The sequence below is a fragment of the Oryzias latipes genome, chromosome 8, assembly GCF_002234675.1.
Source record: "Oryzias latipes chromosome 8, ASM223467v1".
In the NCBI taxonomy this organism is placed as follows: domain Eukaryota; kingdom Metazoa; phylum Chordata; class Actinopteri; order Beloniformes; family Adrianichthyidae; genus Oryzias; species Oryzias latipes.
In genome coordinates, this window is record NC_019866.2 from 261,622 (window position 1) to 283,748 (window position 22,127).

Below are 22,127 nucleotides of genomic sequence, written 5' to 3' on the forward strand. Positions count from 1 at the left end.
TGCAGCTACATTTAAAAAATGAAAAAGCATTTCTGGTTTTGACTTTGCTTTTTATTTATGCTACACAATTGCTACCATACAGTGAAGCCTTGTGTTGCAGCATTTCTGTCCTCTCGGCCGCTCACGCAGCACTTCCACCGTAAACCAGCAGGGGGCAGCGGTGCGCCTTTGCTTCACCTGTGTCTATCGGCAGAAGAAGAGCCACGGTTTGTTTCTGTCCTTAAGTCTTAAGTCTGCATCCTAGAACCGAATCCCGGTATGGAAGTCCCCGGTTCAGACAGCGACTGGAGGAGCACGCAGTTTCGGCAGAAAGTCGTCGCTCAGATGTGAGAACCGCCGCTTGGGTTTATGGGTGTTGATCATTTTCAGTTTCCGGTCTGGCAGCCGCGCGAGCTAAAGCTAAAGCTAAAGCTAGCTGTCCGCTTAGCCTCATCACGAGCCCGGAGTGTTCCAACACCGAGCAGTTTGTCCTGCAGTGTAGCTACTTTAACGGTTTACGGATCATTTTCTGATTGAAAAACTAAACATCGATTTCCCAGATATACAATGATGACTTTCAGTATTATTGATCCTGATCCAATGGGAAGTGACTTACGAGAAAAAGAGATTGAAATGTGAAAACATCTGGATTAAGTGAACAGGTGTGATGCTTATCCCAATATTGTACTGGAACACATGACTTAGAAAACTCTACCTGAACATTAACACGCCTTTCATTGTAATAAAATTGACAAATTCCGTTTATTTAATGATCACAATGTTAAGAACTGCAACTGTGTCTCATCTAGAAGCTGCTTTTATCCAAACTCAGTGCTTTTCTTTTGGTAACTTAAAATATAGAAAGGGAACAGTACCTTAACCAATAATGTTGTAAAGTATGACTGAGGAAATAAAGTTCTGTTTATTTCCAACATTGATGTCGATTCTGCAGAACTTTTAAAGGGTTCAGGAGTCTGGATGGTGCTTCAAAAATAAAGGAGAAGAACACCAATTCTATCCAGAAACAAAGGGTGATGATGAGGATGACAGGAGGAAGAGCTTTAATGGGGCTCAGATGCTTTGTTTCCATCACAGTCTCCACTTTCTCACACGTGGACGTAAACACGGACTTCAGCGCTCATCGCCACGACGACGGCCTTTCTCCATCATTAGTGGTCATGAGTGTTCTGACGTGAGCATTTTGGAAGATGGATAAAACACATCAGGCGTCTTCGTTTATTCGTGTCAGGAGGGTTAAAACCAGTTTGACTATTTTTATCATTAAAAAACACTTTAATGACAAAATGGAACAACAAACTCATTATTGCTACACAAAAAGACACAAATCACAAATCTGGATGACAAAATAGACTCAATAATGAAAGATCAGGAAAAGCATGAGACCCGTATTGAGTTTGGTTTGAATCCATAGTCAGACCGGACCGTGGAACTGGAGAATGTGGTTAGAAGCTAAAGTGGGAGGTTGCTAAGCTAACGGACAAGGTGGATGATTTAGAGGGGCGACGGCGCCGCTGCACCGCACAGATTGTCGGGTGAAAGAAGGATTTGAAAACCGACTGAACTTATTCCCACAATGCTGAAAGAAAGGCTGCATCTAGACCGAGCTCACCGCAGCCTGGGGTACCTAGATACTCCCCCATCGGAGCCTGGGGTACCTGGAAACTCCCCCATCGGAGCCTGGGGTACCTAGATACTCCCCCATCAGAAGCCTGGGGTACCTAGATACTCCCCCATTGGAGCCTGGGGTACCTGGAAACTCCCCCATTGGAGCCTGGGGTACCTAGATACTCCCCCATCGGAGCCTGGGGTACCTAGATACTCCCCCATTGGAGCCTGGGGTACCTGGAAACTCCCCCATTGGAGCCTGGGGTACCTGGAAACTAACCCATCAGAGCCTGGGGTACCTAGATACTCCCCCATCTGAGCCTGGGGTACCTGGAAACTCCCCCATCGGAGCCTGGGGTACCTGGAAACTCCCCCATCGGAGCCTGGGGTACCTAGATACTCCCCCATCGGAGCCTGGGGTACCTAGATACTCCCCCATCGGAGCCTGGGGTACCTAGATACTCCCCCATCAGAGCCTGGGGTACCTGGAAACTCCCCCATCGGAGCCTGGGGTACCTGGAAACTCCCCCATTGGAGCCTGGGGTACCTGGAAACTCCCCCATTGGAGCCTGGGGTACCTGGAAACTCCCCCATCAGAGCCTGGGGTACCTGGAAACTCCCCCATCAGAGCCTGGGGTACCTGGAAACTCCCCCATCGGAGCCTGGGGTACCTGGATACTCCCCCATCGGAGCCTGGGGTACCTGGAAACTCCCCCATCAGAGCCTGGGGTACCTGGAAACTCCCCCATCGGAGCCTGGGGTACCTGGAAACTCCCCCATCGGAGCCTGGGGTACCTAGATACTCCCCCATCAGAGCCTGGGGTACCTGGAAACTCCCCCATTGGAGCCTGGGGTACCTGGAAACTCCCCCATCTGAGCCTGGGGTACCTAGATACTCCCCCATCGGAGCCTGGGGTACCTGGAAACTCCCCCATCGGAGCCTGGGGTACCTGGAAACTCCCCCATTGGAGCCTGGGGTACCTGGAAACTCCCCCATCGGAGCCTGGGGTACCTGGAAACTCCCCCATCGGAGCCTGGGGTACCTGGAAACTCCCCCATCTGAGCCTGGGGTACCTAGATACTCCCCCATCGGATCCTGGGGTACCTAGATACTCCCCCATCGGAGCCTGGGGTACCTGGAAACTCCCCCATTGGAGCCTGGGGTACCTGGAAACTCCCCCATCGGAGCCTGGGGTACCTGGAAACTCCCCCATCTGAGCCTGGGGTACCTAGATACTCCCCCATCGGATCCTGGGGTACCTCGAAACTCCCCCATTGGAGCCTGGGGTACCTGGAAACTCCCCCAGGGCGATGGTGGTGAAGTTCCACTACTTTCAGGAGCAGCAGGACGTTTTCCGGAGAGCTGCTGCTTCTGCAGGATATGAGGATCAGGATCTTTCCTGGTTTGACCACCAAAGAAACGATCCGCATTCTCAGAGACCACAAGTCTGGTGCTGGGGGGCACCAGCGTCAAGTTTGGGGGTATATTCCAGCCACCCTGCACCATCGCCAACAGGACAAGACGAGCGCTTCCCGGATCCGTCTGCAGCAATCGACCACATGCAGACAGAGTGACCACCTCCTACTGGGTGGAGAGGGACGTTCCACCACAGCAGAGGCGACTCATGCAGAGGATGAGCCTGCATCAGGAGACATCACCAGACTATTTTAGATGGGGGGTCTTTGTTTCATGTTTCCTTATGTTCTTCTCATTGTTTATTCTGCTTTGCAGTGTTTCAGGAAGAAGCCAGCCGTTCTTCTGTTTGCTGGTTCTGATGATAACTTGGAGGGTTCTCACTGCAGTTCCCAGGATCCTCATCCTAAAAGCAGGATTTAGTTGGAGAACATTTTCTTTCTTTTCCTTTTTTATTTTTTTGGAGTCCAAATACATGTCATACAATTTTCGCCCAGCTGTGGGGTTTTCTGACAGTGTCTAGCTACTACCTAGTACTACTTAGTACTACCTAGTACTAGCTTGGAGAGATGTGATCTCAGGGGGGTTTGTAGATCAGCATGGGGGGTTGAGGCTATTTTCATTTTGGGGTTTTGATTATGGAAACACGTTATTGTTTAAATGACAGACTCACAAAATCAGACGTGCCTCCGTTTTACAAGTTGGAACGTCAAATGAATAAATAATCCAATGGAACGGACCAAAGTCTTCAAAGTCATTCACACCTGATGTTATGTATTTGCAGGAAACGCACCTCCGGTCGAATGAACAGGTTAAACTGAAGAAACCATGGATTGGACAGATATTCAACAGAACCAACGGTGCTGCTATTTTAGTCAGGAAGGGAATCCCATTTGGACAAACGTCAAGAACGTCTGAAGTTAGAGGGAGGTATATCATCAGCCTTTATGGCAAACGGGTTACCTTAGCAAACGTGGATGGACCAAACTTTTACCAACACTTTTTAGGGAATTAACCAGACCTGACCGATTCCCAACTGGTTTTAGGGGCGACTTCAATTGTGTCCTTAACCCACAGATAAACAAATCAAACCAAAATGTCCAAAGCGGGTAAAGGCTTATATGCAGAAAGTCCAACACCTGACACAGAATATGACCATTTGTCTACACAACAAACAGAACGCCTATTCTTTATTTCTATTTTTTTTTAACTTGTCCTGTCCAACAGCTGGGCAGACAGATGAGAGCTGAGGGCCTCTTGTGTTGGACATATTTTACTTTAACAAGAGGGGTTATTCATCTTCAGACAAACCAAAGGTATGTCTGAATAAACCCCTTTTGGAATTGAGGCCAAACTTTATTCATTTTAATCGTATTTGAAAATCTTTGGTGTTGGACCGGACGGAAAAGGAAAGGAGGGAAGAAGAGAGAGGGATGTCAGAGGGGGGGGGGGGGGGGGTAGGAGGGTGATAATAGGAGGGGGGGTAAGACCATTAAGCAGCATAAAGCAACAAGTTTACTGGGTGTTTATCATTATGGTGAAGTTCAGAAGTTGTACAAATCTCAAAGGGCGGGGCCTGTTCACACACACTCAATGTTATCAACACACCTGCTAGCTGCAAAAATGTCCACATGTCAACATGTACACAAAACAGATAGTGTTCACACGCATACCTATGCCTTCAAACCAACTAGTGTGAAATCTTTCATTCATTCAATCATGCAAACTGTTAGTGCAAAGCTGAGCTAACACCTGTGCTCAGGTGAGTGTTTATGTTCTTCTAAAAAGGATGATGGAATGTGGGAAGAAGGAGGGGGAGCAACCAGCCACCCCCACACCCAGACCCCCGCCGCAGCAGCCGCGGCAGCCAGAAGCCCCCCAACGCCACATGGCAGCAGGTAGAGAACAACCGCCCCCCGGCAGAGCCAGAGAGGAGGGAGCCATGGGGGGACAGAGAGTGCTGCCCCAGCCCAACCAGGAGAGCAGCCCCCCCGCAGCGCCAGGAGGGCTGAACGCCGGGGCCCACCCGAGAGGGGCGCCCACAGCCCCAGACGAGCACCTCTTCACCACCCAGGAGTTCTGGGCAAGGACCAGAACCCACCCCACAGGGACACAGACACCCCCGGCTCAGGTGTAATGCGATCCCCGGCTTGTGACCTTGCCAAAAAAGGCTCAGGGATCCCTCTCCCCGCGTGGAGAGAGCACCGCCAGGCCCAGGAAACCGGCACCCGGGGGACACGGCTGTCGTTGCCAAGGGCCCCGTGCCCCCTACCAGGGATGGGGTAGGGGAGAGATGGTCCAAGGTCCCACCTTCCTTGCAAAATGAGTGTGTATGTTTGTGAGGGTGTGTGTGTGCATGTGTGTGTGTTTTATCTTGGAATGTATATATTGAGGGGGGAGGGGTGTGTGTACTAAGGGGGTGCAGTTAGAATTGGCGGGTAGGGCACTGAGGGGACATCTCCTGATTAATCACAGTGATGTTTCAACACCCTCCCTACCAAGGGGCCCTAAATGTCTAAAGTACAGTTAAAATTAGCGGGTAGGGCGCTAAGAGGACATCTGCTGCTTGCTGGCAGTGATGTCCAAGCACCCCCCCTACCAAGGACCCTACATGTCTAAGGTGCAAATAAAACCGAGAGAGGGGGGGCCCATTCCATACGGCAACCATGGGAAGGGGGCCACTGCCAAGTAGCCCCCCCCCCCCCCCCCAAGGTGCATCGCAGGCTAAACCCCCCACCCCCTCACCCTAATATGAGATTATGTGAGGAAGGGGGTAAGTTGGGGACGGCTGGTGGACTGTCCCCCGGTGGTCAAACAGACGCCCCCCAGCCCCCCCCCCCCCCCCCAGCATAGGGCCGAGGTACCCCAGCCCCGGGATCCCATCCACCGAGGCGCCGACGCCCCAGGCCCAGCACCACCCATCCCAAACAGAGAGAGAGGAGCCAGAAAGCGCCCCCCCCCCTTCCGAAGCAAGTCCAGGCCCCCACCCAAGCACACAAGCACACAAGCACACAAAGTGACGGTGAAGCCGTCATTGAAACCATAAGCCAGACTGATAAATCGGCACATACCTGCTGCCAGAGAGCCTGGACAGGCGTGCAGAACCATAGTGCATGCATGTAGCTGTCGGGTAGATTACTGTCACAGTGCTGACAAATGTCTGAATTACTGAGACCCATCTTGAACATCCTCTGTCCAGTGTAGTAAATTCTGTGAAGAGTTTTGAAATGGATTAGCTGCAGATTTGGACTTTTTGTCAGTTTAAAGGTGTATAGACAAAGTTCTGACCAGAAGCTTTCATCTGTGCTGATGCTCAAATCTGCATCCCATTTTGTTGTTGGAAGGGCAATATTCTAAATATATTCTAAATTGCATAATAGTTTGTATATTTTGGAGAGTTAGTAGTGTTACGCCCCCTGCTGGCCAAGCTGGGAAGTGTAACATTTTTTTGTTTATGAGGATGTCCGGGTTGTTCCAGATGGGTGTCATTTTGCACGGTTGAATCGACGAGTTAGATATTTTGAGAAATTCCCACCAGGCTGTTAAAGTGGTGTTTATATTAATACTTTGGAAACAATCCTGTTTTTTAACTGTTTGGCTAATAAACGTTAGGTCTGACAGGTTGATCTTTCCACATAACGCCTGTTCCAAGTCTAACCATGAGTTGGTTTCTGGATTATTTTTTAACCATTTTAAGATGTATTATAATCTATTGGCAAGAAAGTAATTGTGGAAGTTAGGTAATTCTAATCCTCCACAGCTTTTTGCAGATATTAAAGATTTTAGACTAATTCTTGCAGGTTTATTGTTCCATAAAAAGCTTGATATGGATGAGTCTAATGTTTTGAACCATTTTAATGGCGGTTGTGTGGGAATCATTGAGAAGAGATAATTAACTTTGGGTAAGATTTTCATTTTAACCGTGGCTACCTTGCCCATAAGGGACAGAGGCAGGTTGGTCCAGCGTGTTAGATCGTCCTGTATGTTTTTCAGTAATGGGGTGTAGTTTAGCTGCACTAGTTCTGATAGTTTGGGGGAAAAATTGATACCTAGATATTTGATATTTCCTGATTTGACTGGTATCGCAAGTCTTTGCTTTTCAGTGGTAATAAAACAGATTTATTCCAATTAATGGAGTAGTCTGATATGGAGGAGAATTCATTAATGATTGTTGCTGTTTCATTTACACAACATGAGTTATTTAAAAACAGTAATATGTCATCTGCATAGAGACTAATTTTATGATGGCTGTGTTTGGTTTTAATTCCTTTAATTTTTTCATTCTGTCTTATTGCTGCAGCTAGAGGCTCAATAAATATAGCAAAAAGAGAAGGAGAGAGTGGGCAACCCTGTCTGGTTCCTCTTCCAAGAAAAAACCTGTTGGAAGTCTGATTATTAGTTCTGACTGATGCATTGGGGTTATGATATAATATTTTGATCCAATTGATGAATGATTCTCCAAAACCAAACCTATGGTGGGCAGCAATGAACGCCTATTCTTTAAGTCAATGCAGACATTTTATGAACACAGGGACAAAGGTGGAAGCTCCTCGCACATCAAACCAAAAAACCCATGATTGCCGATACCATTCCTGAAAGTTGTAAAACCTTGGGCGAGAGAACACATGATTTAGAGACAATAAACAATCAGTTTAAAATATTCTATTCTATTACCTACACCTCAGAGCCAGGTGATAAAAGCAGTCGTACCACATTTTTTGAAAGACAGGGTTAGAGAGAAATTACCACTAACCATTAGACAGGCTACAATATGCTTGCTTATTATTTTATATACACAAGAAACGACATACATCTGAAATAATAGTCTCCATAGAGAAGGCAGTATCTATTTATGGTCCAAGAAAAGTTCAAATTTGGCCCCTTATTTAAAAAACTGATTAAAATAATAAATCTCTCTCCTATCGCAGCAGTGCGCACAAGTAATCTAATATCCAATTTATTTTAACTGGGAAGAGGTAGCAGACAAGGTCGTAGTCTGTTTTCTTATCTTTTTGACTAGGCGATTGAACCATTGGCCATAGCTCTCAGAGGGGACAGTCAGATTGCTGGAATTTCCAGAGGGAGGATTATACATTAAGTATTACTCTATGCAGATGATCTACTGTTGTATACAGCGGTGGACAAAACAGTTGGTACCCCTCAGTTAAAGAAAGAAAGTCCACAATGTTCACTGAAATGACTTGAAACGTTTAAAAGTAACAAATTAAAATTTATTGAAAATTAAATAATCAAAATCAACCATTACTTTTGAGTTGTTGATTAACAGAATTATTAAAAAAAAAAAAAAATGAAATAGGGCTGGACAGAAATGATGGGACCTCCATAAAAGACTGAGAACTAATTGCCCAGCGGGTCATGATGACCTCAGGTATGTCCTTTGATTGACATCACAGCTGTTTTCAAACCCATAATCAGTCTGTCTGCCTATTTAAAGGGAGACAAATAGTCACGTTGCTTAACATGGACAACAGAAAGCCAAGGAGAGAATTGTCCCAGGACATTATAAACTAAATTATAGGGTGTGATGCTGTAGTATCGTGAGAGCCGGCGAGAGGAGTGTGGTGAGTTAACTTGGCGGCGCGTAAGTTGTGAACAAACATTTTGGTTTATCTCATTATACCGCCAGATTTAAATAATCCAGAAAGCTAACAAAATCTGAAAAAAGTTTGTCAAGCATTGGTCAGCCTGGAGGACTTGGAGGATCTGGAGAATTACATCGACGAGTGTTTCAATACCTGCGTAATGAGGAAATCCAACACTGCCACTCCTTACACCAAACGCAACCGAAGATTCTCAGCAACATGAGTGATATCCTGGATTCAATCGATAAAAAGCTCTCCAGCCTTGATTGCCGTTTAAATTTGCTGGAGATCCTCCATAAGGAATTCCAAGGTCTGCGAGAGTCTCTGGAATTCAGCCAGCAGCAGGTGCAGGAGCTCGCAGTGGAAAACCAGGCTCTCAGAGAGACCGTGAAGATCCTGGGCCACGACACCGCCCGTCTCTCCGAGGAAAACCGTTCCATCAAAGAAACCCTCCTGGATCTTCAGGCGAGGAGCATGAGGGACAATTTAGTGATCTCGGGCATTCCAGAAGAGGCAGGAGAAGACCCGGAAACCGCCGTGAAGTCCTTCATTGAGGCCCACCTGAAGCTCCCCAAGGAAGAAGTCCAGAAGATCTCCTTCCACAGGGTTCACCCCCTCGGAGGAAAGAGCCAGCGTCCGCGTCCAATTGTGGCTAAATTTGAACACTATAAACAAAAGGTGCTGGTAAAAAGCCGAGGCCGGGAGCTGAAAGGAACGCACTACAGCGTGAATGACCAGTTCCCGGTCGAGATCCTCCGCCGTCGGAAAATCCTCTTCCCGCTGAGGAGGAAGCACCTCTCTGCTGGAACCCGGGCCGTGGTTACCGTGGATAAACTTTTTGTGAACGGCAAGCTGTTCCGGGACCCAGAGGTAACACCCTGGCTGTGCTGAAGGCCTTCAGAGGCGCACTGACATCTGCGCTGCCCAGAAGAAACCAGCAAACTTATTTAATTGAATAGGAAATAATCGGATCATCAATAATCCACACCTCTCAGGAAAACTGTTTTTTTCTTCCCCTCTCACATTCATGTTTCTGTTGTTGTTTCGTTGTTTTTGTTGTTTGTTCTTTCTCTTTTCCTCTCTCTTTTCTCTTGCCCCCCCCCCCCTTCCCATTTCCTCATATGTGAATCAGGTAAAGTCAACGCAACCACGGTGAGTATTTATTTATGCACGGAACGGGCGCGCGCGCATACTAGCGTGCATAAGAGCATGCACACGCGATCCCGCACACACACGTTGATAAATTGCAAACATCTCATTTAGGCTCACACAGGACGCACGTAACATGCAGCTCACAGCCAGGAAACGTTCAGCCACAACCCACAGCGCTCCTCGGTGCAGCAGACACGCACAGCGGGCACGCGCACACGGACTGGCACACACACTATTTAGCCTTGCACTCTCCCAGTTAGAGCAGTTATGAACAGTCTTAACATCGTCAGCTGGAATGTGCATGGACTTGGTTCTGGGCCAAAGAGATTGAAAGTTTTATCTCACCTGATTGATCTTAAAGCAAATATAGCTTTATTGCAGGAGACCCATTTATGTAAATCATCTCACCAACTCCTGTGCTGCTCACGATTTCCAGTCATGTACTCTTATAGTTATAACTCCAAGCAAAGAGGAGTTGCTGTTTTGATTAATAAAAACATTACATTTACTTATAAAGATACAGTTACTGACCCAGAAGGTAGATTTGTAATTATTAATATATCCATTCAGAATAAGGACTATTGCATAGCCAGTATCTATGGTCCTAATGTTGACGACTCTTCCTTCTTTCACAGATTCTTCACCTCACTCTCAGTTCACTCTGACTCCACAATCATTATAGGAGGAGACGTCAACCTGGTTTTGGACCCTGAACTTGACAGACTCAGCACAGCAGCAAATCAGCGTACATGGCGATCTGCAAGTATTCTAAAGCAGTACATGAATGATCTGGGTCTCTGCGACGCGTGGCGCTCATGTCACCCAAGCACTAAAGGGTTCACCTTTTTTTCTCCAGTTCACTATTCACACTCCCGTTTAGACTATTTATTAATCAGTAACTCTCTTTTAAAAGAAATTAAAAGTTCCAACATTCATCCAATTATTTTCAGTGATCATGCACCAGTCTCTGTAAATATTTCTAGGGAAATATCGACACCCTCAGGTACAACCTGGAGGTTTAATACGTCTCTGTTAAAAGACCAGGAATTTCTTGAATTCTTTAAAAAAGAGTGGGCAACCTTCTTAGAATTCAACAATACTCCAGACATCCCACCGTGCGTTCTTTGGGAAGCAGCAAAGGCAGTCATGAGAGGGAAAATCATTTCTTATTCAACGCACAAAAAACGCAAAGAGAAAGCAGATTTATTAGAATTAGAAAATAAAATCAAAACCCTGGAGACTGCTTATGCTGCTTCTGCACAGGAACACATTCTGAGAGATCTGAAAAATTTAAAGCTGCAGTTAAATGACATCATTAATAAACAAACACAATTTCAAATACAAAGGCTACGACTTGAAAGATTTGAAAACTCTAATAAATCTGGCAAATTTCTGGCTAATCAGCTTAAAATTAATAGAGAAAAATCATCAATCACCTCTATTAAGGACCAAACAGGAAATGTCACCCATGACCCGGTCAAAATTAATAACGCATTTGAAAAATTTTATAAAAACTTGTACACACCACAGATCAATCCGTCAGAGCAAAGTATTGACTCATTTCTTAATAATGTAAACCTACCCAGGCTAAATGAGGATCAAATCACAAACTTAGATTCTCCGCTCTCGCCGTCTGAACTTCATGAAGCTCTGTTACTTATGCCCAATGGTAAAGCACCAGGGCCTGATGGCTTTCCTGCTGAGTTTTATAAAGAATTCTGGGAACAACTGGCACCAACATTTTATAAAACTGTCACATCTATTAATGAGAGCCAATCAATGCCACCTAACATGAACTCCGCCAACATTATCCTTCTTCTAAAACCAGACAAAGATCCCACTAGTCCTTCAAGCTATCGCCCCATTCCTCTAATCAATGCAGATGTAAAAATTATCTGCAAAGCACTAGCACAGAGAATAGAAAAAATCACTCCTCACATAATTCACTTCGACCAAACTGGATTCATCAAAGGCAGACACTCGGATGATAATGTCCATAGACTAGTTAATATAATAGACTTTGCCACCATTGAAAAGCAAGAAATGACTATACTATCGCTGGATGCTGAAAAAGCCTTTGACAGAGTTAATTGGAAGTTCCTTATTGCTGCCCTCCATAAGTTTGGTTTTGGAAAAGCATTCATCAATTGGATCAAAATATTATATCACAACCCCAATGCATCAGTTAGAACTAATAAACAGACTTCCAACAGGTTTTTTCTTGGAAGAGGAACCAGACAGGGCTGCCCACTCTCTCCTTCTCTTTTTGCTATATTCATTGAGCCTTTAGCTGCAGCAATAAGACAGAATGAGAGCATTATAGGAATAAAAACCAAACACAGCCATCATAAAATTAGTCTCTATGCAGATGACATATTACTGTTTTTAAGGAATTTACATTGTGTAAATGAAACGGCAACAATCATTAATGAATTCTCCTCCATATCAGACTATTCCATTAATTGGAATAAGTCTGTTTTATTACCACTCAACAGGAATATGGAACAAAGACTCACAATTCCAGTTAAAACAGGAAATATCAAATATCTGGGTATTTATTTTTCCCCCAAACTATCAGAACTGGTGCAGCTAAACTACACCCCATTACTGAAAAGTATACAGGACGATCTAACACGCTGGACCAACCTGCCTCTGTCCCTTATGGGCAAGGTAGCAATGGTAAAAATGAAAATCTTACCCAAAGTTAATTATCTCTTCTCAATGATTCCCACACAACCGCCATTAAAATGGTTCAAAACATTAGACCCATCCATATCTAGCTTTTTATGGAACAATAAACCTGCAAGAATTAGTCTAAAAACTTTAAAATCTGCAAAAAGCTGTGGAGGATTAGAATTACCTAACTTCCACAAATACTTTCTTGCAAATAGATTACAATACATCTTAAAATGGTTAAAAAATAATCCAGAAACTAACTCATGGTTAGACTTGGAACAGGCGTTATGTGGAAAGATCAACCTGTCAGATCTTCCATTTATTAGCCAAACAGTTAAAAAACAGGATTGTTTCAAAAGTATTAATATAAATGTCACTTTAACAGCCTGGTGGGAATTTCTTAAAATATCAAAATCATCAATTCAACCGTGCAAAATGACACCCATCTGGAACAACCCAGACATCCTTATTGACAAAAAATGATACACTTCCAAAAATGAGACACTTCTGGCATCAGGACACCCTAGGCAGGAGGTCAATGATCGACTTTGTAGTTGTTTCAGGCGACCTTCGGCCCTGTGTCTTGGACACTCGGGTGAAGAGAGGGGTGGAGCTGTCCACCGATCACTACCTGGTGGTGAGTTGGATTCACTGGCGGGGAAGGAGGACGGAAAGACTTGGAAGACCCAAACGTACTGTGAGGGTCTGCTGGGAACGTCTGGCTGAGCCCTCCGTCAGGGAAGTCTTTAACTCCCACATCCGGGAGAACTTCAAACAGGTACCGAGGGAGGTTGGGGACATTGAGTCTGAGTGGACCATGTTTTCCACCTCCATTGTCTCTGCTGCTGCTCGGAGCTGTGGTCGCAAGGTCGCTGGTGCCTGTCGCGGCGGTAACCCCCGAACCTGGTGATGGACACCGGAAGTAAGGGATGCCCTCAAGCTGAAGATGGAGTCCTACCAGGCCTGGCCTGCCTGCGGGACCCCAGAGGCAGCTGACAGATACCGGCAGTCTAAGCGAGCTGCGGCCCGGATTCAGGAACAACAGTGCGGTTTCCGTCATGGTCGTGGAACAGTGGACCAGCTCTACACCCTATCTAGGGTGCTGGAGGGATTGTGGGAGTTCGCTCATCCAGTCCATATGTGTTTTGCACCTGCAAAACCCATGCAGGGAAAGTCAAGCAGGTCCGAGCTTTAGCTTATGTGCTGTAAGACAAATGAAAGGAGCGCGTCTTAGAAACCTTAAAGTGACAGACAGCAGTTCTCACAAGCAGAATTATGATGTCATTAAATGTTGTTTATTAAACATTAGATCCATTTCCTCCAAGTCCCTCTTAGTCAATGAGTTAATCATTGATAACAACCTCAGTCTTCTAGCCTTAACAGAAACTTGGCTCCATCAGGATGACTATGTTAGATTGAATGAAGAAACCCCCCCCCACTTATGCTAACTATCAGAAATCCAGGATTTCAGGGAAAGGAGGTGGTTTGGCAGTAATATCACAGTCTAGCTTACTTCTCAGCCCTAAAGTTAAAAATGCTTATAATTCATTTGAAAGCATCATTTTGTCTATAAATCACCCAAACAGGAAAACTCCAAAACCTGTTTTACTCATAATTATTTATCGCCCCCCCGGCCCATATTCAGAATTTTTAACTGAGTTTTCCGACTTCCTATCGACTATTGTCTTACATTCTGATCAAACTATAATATTAGGGGATTTTAATATTCATGTTGATGACCCCAGTGACTGCCTAGGAAAGGCTTTTGCAGCTTTATTAGATGATGTTGGTTTCACCCAAAGTGTGAATGAACCCACTCACTGTCATAAGCACACCCTGGACCTTGTTCTAACCCATGGGATAGAGATCAGCCAGCTGAGTGTCCTTCCTCTTAACCCCATCATTTCTGATCACTTTCTGATTACCTTCCAGTTTACACTGGAACATCCTTCTGTCCCAGTGAATAAGAAACAGCTTAGAAGAACCTTAACTGACCGTTCTGTGTCTGAGTTTAAACACACAGTTCAGCCAGTACTTAGTGATATTCTGAGAAAATACTCTGAGACCAGCTCCCATAGTATCAGTCCTAGTATAAATGACCAGTTCGTTAATGTTGCCTTACAAGCCCTCAGGAGTACACTCCATGTTGTTGCCCCCATGAAACCTAAGTTCGTCAGACAAAACCGAGTAGCACCGTGGTTTAACGCTGAAACTCGTTCTCTTAAACAAGAAACCCGTAAGTTGGAAAGGGAATGGCGCCGCTCCGGTTCAGAGCAGTCTCTGGATATCTGGAAACATAGCCTATTAAATTATAAAAAAGCTCTGCGTAGAGCTAGAAGCCAGTACTATTCAACCTTAATATCAGAGAATGGAAACAATCCAAGATTTCTTTTTAGCACTATTGCTAAATTAACTCGCAGTCAGAGCTCAGTAGAACCACATGTTCCTGTTTCTCTCAGCTCTGATGATTTTCTTACATTTTTCGATAGTAAAATCTCAAATATTAGACATAAGTTAAATCAAGTTATTCCTATTATCAGCCCAGAACAGGCTGAAGTGGTAGAAATGGAGGCATCCATAGAAACCTCTGTAACATTAGACTGCTTCACTGCTGTGGATGAAGCGGAAATAACATCAATTATTACGTCGTCCAAATCCTCAACGTGTCTGTTAGACCCAATTCCCACTAGACTTTTTAAAGAACCTTTTCCCTAATTAATGATCCCATATTAACAATGATAAATACCTCTCTGGAAACGGGTTACGTGCCACAGTCTTTTAAATATGCAGTTGTTAAACCTCTTCTGAAAAAGCCCAGTTTGGATCCTAGCATCTTGGCCAACTATAGACCGATATCAAACCTGCCCTTTATTTCTAAAATCCTAGAAAGAGTTGTAGTTAAGCAGCTTTACTGCCACCTACAGGACAACAGCCACTTTGAAGACTTTCAGTCGGGGTTTAGACCTCACCACAGTACGGAAACTGCACTAGTTAGAGTCTCTAATGACTTGTTATTGGCCTCAGAAAAGGGACTACTTTCTATTCTGGTCCTGTTGGACCTCAGTGCAGCCTTTGACACTATCGACCACAGTATTTTACTCCATAGATTAGAGCAGGACATAGGTATCAGAGGATCTACTCTCCAGTGGTTTAAATCCTATCTGTCCGATAGGTATCAGTTCGTTAATGTAAATGGCCATTCCTCTCAGTGCACTCGAGTCAACTATGGAGTCCCACAGGGCTCAGTCTTGGGACCCATCCTGTTTACGCTTTATATGCTACCCCTAGGAAACATAATCAGGAAACACAGCATTAATTTTCATTGTTATGCCGACGATACGCAGTTTTATTTATCCATGAAGCCTGACCAGAATGACCAGATAGAGAAACTGAACGCCTGCATCAGAGACATCAAGACCTGGATGACAATTAATGACCTCCTCTTGAACCCAGAAAAAACTGAGGTCATTATACTTGGTCCTAAAAACCTCAGAGATACTCTGTCTGCTCAGATAGTCTCCCTGGATGGTGTAAGTATAGCCCCCAATTCCACAGTTAGAAACCTTGGGGTTTTACTTGACCAGGATTTATCTTTTAAGGCTCACATATCTCAGGCGTGTAGAACTGCCTTTTTTCACCTGTGGAATATTGCTAAGATCAGAAATCTACTTTCTAAGAGTGATGCTGAAAAACTCATCCATGCATTTGTTACGTCGAGGCTGGATTACTGTAACTCCTTGTTAGCAGCGTGTCCTAAGAGTTCCTTAAGAAGTCTCCAGCTTGTTCAGAACGCAGCAGCTAGATTGTTAGCAGGAACTAGCAGAAGAGATCACATCACTCCTGTGTTAGTTTCACTTCACTGGATCCCAGTTGATTCTAGAATCAAGTTCAAGATCCTCCTGTTAACCTATAAGGCCTTACATGGAATGGCCCCGTCCTATCTTAAGGACCTCATAGTCCCTTACCAACCAATCAGAACACTTCACTCACTAAATGCAGGACTGCTTGTGGTTCCTAGAATTAGTAAAAGTACGGTTGGAGGTAGAGCGTTTAGCCACCAAGCCCCTGTTTTATGGAATAAACTCCCAGCTCATGTAAGAGAGGCCGACTCAGTTTCTACATTCAAAGCTAGACTGAAAACATTCCTCTGTGGACAGGATTATTGTCAGACTAGTTAGTATTCAGAGATTATTTAACTTAATGTTAATGTGTTGAAATTAAACTTAATAACAATAACTATTTGTTTTAAAGGCTGCTAGAAGTTGAAGCTGGGGTAACTATGGTGCACTGGGGTTCTGTCCTCTTTCCTTTTTTTTACTTCTACTCTTCCTCTCCTCTATTCTTGATCATCATTCATCATTTAGTTCTCCATGCCTCTGTTTGCTGCAGTGATTCATGTATTGTCCCTCTTTCTTCTTTCAGTTGGTTCATCCGTGCTCCTGTGCCTGACCGAGTACCTCGTCTCTGCTCCTGCTCCTACACCTGGCTGTGGTTCCTGTCTCCGGCTCGACTCGCACCCCTGACTGCCCCCCCAACTCCATCTGTTTGAAGCTCGTCTGCTGGACTTTTATATATGTAGTTGTAGATTTAGATAAGTTAATTCTTCTCTAAGAGTTCTGGTAAATCACCTGTCCGTCCTGGGGGAGGATCCCTCCTTCATGTGGACATCCCTGAGGTTTCTTCGTTTTTTCCGGAATCCGTTTTTTTGTTTTTGTTTTTCCTAACAGAGAAGGGGGGTCTAAGGGCAGGGATGCCAGTATAGCTTAGTCAGTTTGTTAGTTCATTTTAGTATTTTTCTATTGAACTCTTTGTATTCGTGATCCTTTTGATTTCACGTTTTACTTCGAAGCCCATCGAGATGACTGTTGTTGTGATTTTGGGCTATACAAATAAAATTGAATTGAATTTAATTAAATTTAGAATTAGATCCTTTTGGCAAGAAAAGAATTTCTGATATTTACAAACTTTTGCTGGATATGAAACCTATAAAAACTAAAACCAGATGGGAAAAAGATATTGGAGTCAATCTGTTGGAAGAAGAGTGGGGATCCTGTCTGACTCGCATACACAGTTCATCGCTCTGCATTGGCCACAGTCTAATTCAATCATTTTACAACAGAGAGGCCAGCAAAGATTTGTCCAGGTGCCGATCCTGCCTGCAGACATGTACCAGCTACCGAGGGCCACATGATTTGGTCCAGACCCAACTTTCCTAATTACTGAGGAAATATCTTTCAGGTCCTCTCCTGTATCTATGGAAAAGATCTGACATCCGACTTCCAGATTGGTATTTTTGGAATCACGACACCTCAACATAAAGCAAACAAATCCCAGGAAAATGCCATTGCATTTGCCACTCTACTCGCACGTAGACTGATTTTATTCCACTGGCAATCCGACAAAGCTCCTTGGGCGTCCCAACGGTTAAAAGAGTTCCTTTCTGCCTTTGGAGTAGCTCAGATACAGAGTCAACCCCCTTATTGACTCTGTGAAGACATTTACCTCGGATGTATGATGACTTGGATGTGAGGAGTTCAGACTGTTATGAATCATCCTTTCTTTTTCGTGTTCCTTAATCTGTCTTAAGAGCTTCGGTGGGAGGCTACTTTTTCTTTTTGTTAGTTGTTTATGTATAATTACATATTTTTGGTCTATACCTATAAATATCAGTTTAATGATACTGTAACTGAATACTGTGGATGAAAAAGCTGACAAATAAAGTTTGAAAAAAAGAAAACCACTTTGCTTTAACCCTTGTGCTACCTTAGATGACCCCCCCTTCCATTGAGGTGTTCTCCTACCATGACAAAGGAGGATAAAGGTGGAAAGATTTCATGTAATCCATGGACACCAGTGAAGATCACAAATCATTGAAGAAAAAAGGCTCATAGCACTGTCTAGTGGGTCTAGATGACCCAAATCCCAATGCTAAAGTGCCTAGGATAGCACAAGGGTTAAGATGCTAATAATGCTAACTACGCTAGTTATGCTAATGTGGCTAAAGGTGCTAGCATTTACTCAGAAAAACACATAGCTTAAGATTATCATATTGGTAACAGGTTCATGTGATAGTTCGATAGAAAATCCACTTTTTTTCAAAATAGCGGCTTTTCTGTTGATTTTATCTCCATAGCAACCATTTTATGTTTTGGTCGCCTGGGGTTAATGAACAGATCAACGTCAGGTTCACATGAATCGGAAAACGTAAACGTAATTAACAACAGAGGTTTTTTTGCTAACCACACCCACATTGCTTATCTATTGGTATCCAATGTATCAATTTGTTCAGTACCAGCCATGGATCCATGCCTTAAATCTTTACAGTATTCCATTAAAAATGTTGCGAGTAATAAGAGTACGCCACTTTTGCTAGCTAGCCACATGCACGCCGTTGAAAATCTACAACTTCTAATCGCAACATTCTTTCCACAGCAGCTTGTCACTGATGCAGGAGAAGTTACCAGACATCGATAAAAAGATGTGTGCAGATTTTGGAGACTTTTTGTTCATGTGGTCAAATTTTCGCTGAGACGCAGAAGTCTTTCCCACTGCAAGACAATGTGGTCCTGGTCACAGATCGGGTAACCGTCACGGCTTCAAAACCTCCAGACTCTATCTTCTCAGAGGGGCTCAGATACTGTGGTCATGACCAGAAGAACCAGGTGGCATGAGCGTCCTCTGCAGGGGGTCTGGACGGACCCTTCCTCAGGGGAGGGGCCCAGTAGAGGGAGCTCAGACATCTGGTGTGGATGCCTCCTGGGCGTCACCGAGAGAAGGCGAGTCCCACCTGTTGGAGACCCCATGGAAGACCCAGGACTTGCTGAAGAGGCCACTTCTCTCTGCTGGCCTGCAAACACCTGTGTACCCCAGAGGAGGTGGATGGAGAGAAGGGATAGTGCAGGGGTCGGGAACCTATGGCTCTTTTGATGGTCACATGTGGCTCGCAGACATATCTTTAATTTTACTTTTTTTTTTTCATTAGACCAGTCCTTGTCTGGCGCGATGCGATGCCAGAGGCGCGCAGTAGTGGCGGTGCTTGGAGAACCAAATCTCTGCCAGCGCTATCAGTTACTATTATCTATTATTTCACAGAGTTTGTACCAGCTGGAAACCTGTGAATTGCCGTGCCTAAAACTGCGCGCTCCCGTCTCTGAGAAAGAGCGCGCAGTTTTGGGGACGGCAATTCACTTCGCGGAAGTGATTGGACTGAACCGACGGCGTGCGTTAAAAAGTAGTAACCGCACACTTCGAAGGCCATTAACCCGCTTATACCATGGTCACTTACAAAAGCAATACATATTAACCAGGTTTTAGTCCTTAATTCTTGTTTTTTTTTCGATTTGGATCACTTTTCTCATAAACAGCGTACTATATGTTACGTGATGCGGCGCGATGTAACATATAATCCGCGTCGCGCAGCACCACCGCTGCAGTCAAGATTCAGCGATATATATATGCTGATCGTCCCGATGGGTTGAATAAAGCATCAATTCAGAGGGAAAGTTAATCGCTAACCGCTTGTTTTTGCCCAGATGATGAAGCAAAAGGTTGTTTTACAGAAGCCGGCGCAGTGATACAAATCATTTAAGCTAGTCGACCGGAACTTCTTTTTTCACCGTGCGGTTATCAGGTTTTAACGCATACCCAGCAGCCAATCAGAATCGAGTATTCAACCGGACCATGGTATAATTAGTTTTAAACATATTGTTGCGGTCTGAGTTGGACTGGGTGGGTGTTGGGCCGCGTTAAAAGTTCTGGAGTTCATTAAACGCATCCTGATTGGCTCTCAGTTCTGTCGCTCAGCCTGTTGTTAGATAATCTGGACCAATGGGGTTCAGCTGTGGGCCGAATAAGGGAAATGTGAGGGCTGATGCGGCAGTGAGAGAATATAAAGTTGGGAGAAGCGCTCTCGTCTCGGCGGGAGAGATTCAGGAGTTGCTGAATTAATTGTACGGCGTTCGTTGCGGTCTGCAGTAACCAGAATAAAGAACCTTAAAAAAGGTTAAGTCTCCGTGCCTCAGTGTGGGAAAGGGACACTACATTATTGTATGGCTCTTTGGAAATTACATTTAAAAATATGTGACGTTTATGGCTCTCTTGGCCAAAAAGGTTCCCGACCCCTGGGATAGTGCTTAGACTGCTGCCCCCTGATGGACAGAAGGAGAACTGACATTTCTGACAGTCCTCTCACCTGTTGAGGAAGCTCCCTGTGCCTCCTGCAAACATCCTGCTGTTGAAGGAAGCTGTGGACACTGCTGAACTGCACCTCCTCCACTGCTCCTCCAGCCTCTCTTTAGGTCACGTTCAGACGCACAGCTTCAGACATGAGGCTCCTGAAGGGAAAACCTTCTGACCAGCTTAAGAGTTCTTCTTTGAAGTGCAATTCTCTAGATGAGCTGAGGGTGGCAGCAGTGAGCAGTGAAGGTCGGAGTGACCGTGTGTTTGTGTGCAGTGACGAGGCCATGAGGAAGGCGGGACCCGGCACCACGACCCACAAGTCTGGCACGGACATGGAGAACCAAGTCTACAACAAGGCCAAGACCAGAGTGAGTCTTCCTGGTTGGTGGGACCGAGCTCCGCCTGCATGTTCTCCTCCTGTTACTGAACAGGTCACGCTCAGAACTGACCCGACCACTGTTTTCCAGGACGAGTATCTTTCACTGGTGGCGCGGCTCATCATCCACTTCAGAGACATCCGTAAGTGTTGCTCTGTGAAACGGGAGTTTGTGTCCAGCTGTGCTCCAGAACGCAGGACGCAGCTGGAGGAAAGAGGCTCTCAGCGGTTCTCCGGAGCGCTAAGCTGCGAGCCGATTTAGCTGAAGGTTCAGAGACATTCCAGAGCGAGGAGACGGCGCCGTCTGCTAGCATGAGGAGGTCTGGAGTGATGAGGCTCATGACGGCGCTGTGGTGGTTCTGGATGCTTTGTGAGACGTGACGTCATGCCTTCAACCCTCAGCCTGTCCTCTGTCTTTCCACAGATAAGAAGTCCCTGGGGGGTCCAGGTAAGCGGTCCTGCGGTCCTGTTCTGGATGGGTTCTGCTCTCTGCTGCAGTCACCGCCGCCATGATCTGACGCTGCATGTTGGATGGGCTTAATGTTGTTTGTCGTCTACCTTCTGCTAGATCCCATGAATGCCCTGACTAACCTGACAGGGGTTGGAGTGGGGCCTGGCGCCATCGGAATGGGGCCTCGCCCTGCCGGGGCTCAAGTGGGGGGCATGGGGCCCATGGGGCAGATGCAGATAGGCCAGCATGTCATGGGAGGGGTGCCTGGAAACCCACAAGGCAGTGAGTGTTTCCTCTGCGTGATGTTTGCTCTCCACAGCGCCCCCTAGCTGCCATGTGTCTGCTTCAGCATGCTGTGCCTGAGCGTTCAGCCCGTCCGTGACTGCCTCTGAGCTGCCGGCGCCACATCCTCCGCTTCTGTGTCCGCAGTGTCAACGCCGGCCCAAATGCCCATGCAGACGATGGTGCAGCAGCAGTTCCAGCAGCAGCAGCAGAACCAGCAGCTGCAGCAGCACCAGAACCAGCAGCTGCAGCAGCACCAGAACCTGCAACAGCAGCTGCAGCAGCAGCAGAACCAGCAGCTGCAGCAGCACCAGAACCTGCAACAGCAGCAGCACCAGAACCGCTCAATGGCCGCGGTCGGGCAGGTAAACTGACTCCCCCCCCAGGTAA

At 45.6% G+C, this 22,127-nt stretch overlaps 1 protein-coding gene across 2 annotated transcripts; it reads left to right on the forward strand.

Annotated features, from left to right (window-relative positions):
* On the forward strand, positions 1 to 22,117 carry LOC101157112 (mediator of RNA polymerase II transcription subunit 15). Of its 2 annotated transcripts, XM_023957183.1 has the most exons (6): positions 1 to 326; positions 20,903 to 20,996; positions 21,096 to 21,147; positions 21,429 to 21,452; positions 21,573 to 21,737; positions 21,885 to 22,117. In XM_023957183.1, the coding sequence occupies exons 1-6, from the start codon at positions 259 to 261 to the stop codon at positions 22,109 to 22,111; spliced, it is 630 nt and encodes a 209-aa protein (XP_023812951.1). In that variant the 5' UTR covers positions 1 to 258; the 3' UTR covers positions 22,112 to 22,117. The 2 variants fall into 2 exon arrangements, with proteins under 2 accessions (XP_023812951.1, XP_023812952.1); XM_023957184.1 differs by lacking the exon at positions 21,573 to 21,737.
* Positions 22,118 to 22,127: the final 10 nt, after the last annotated feature.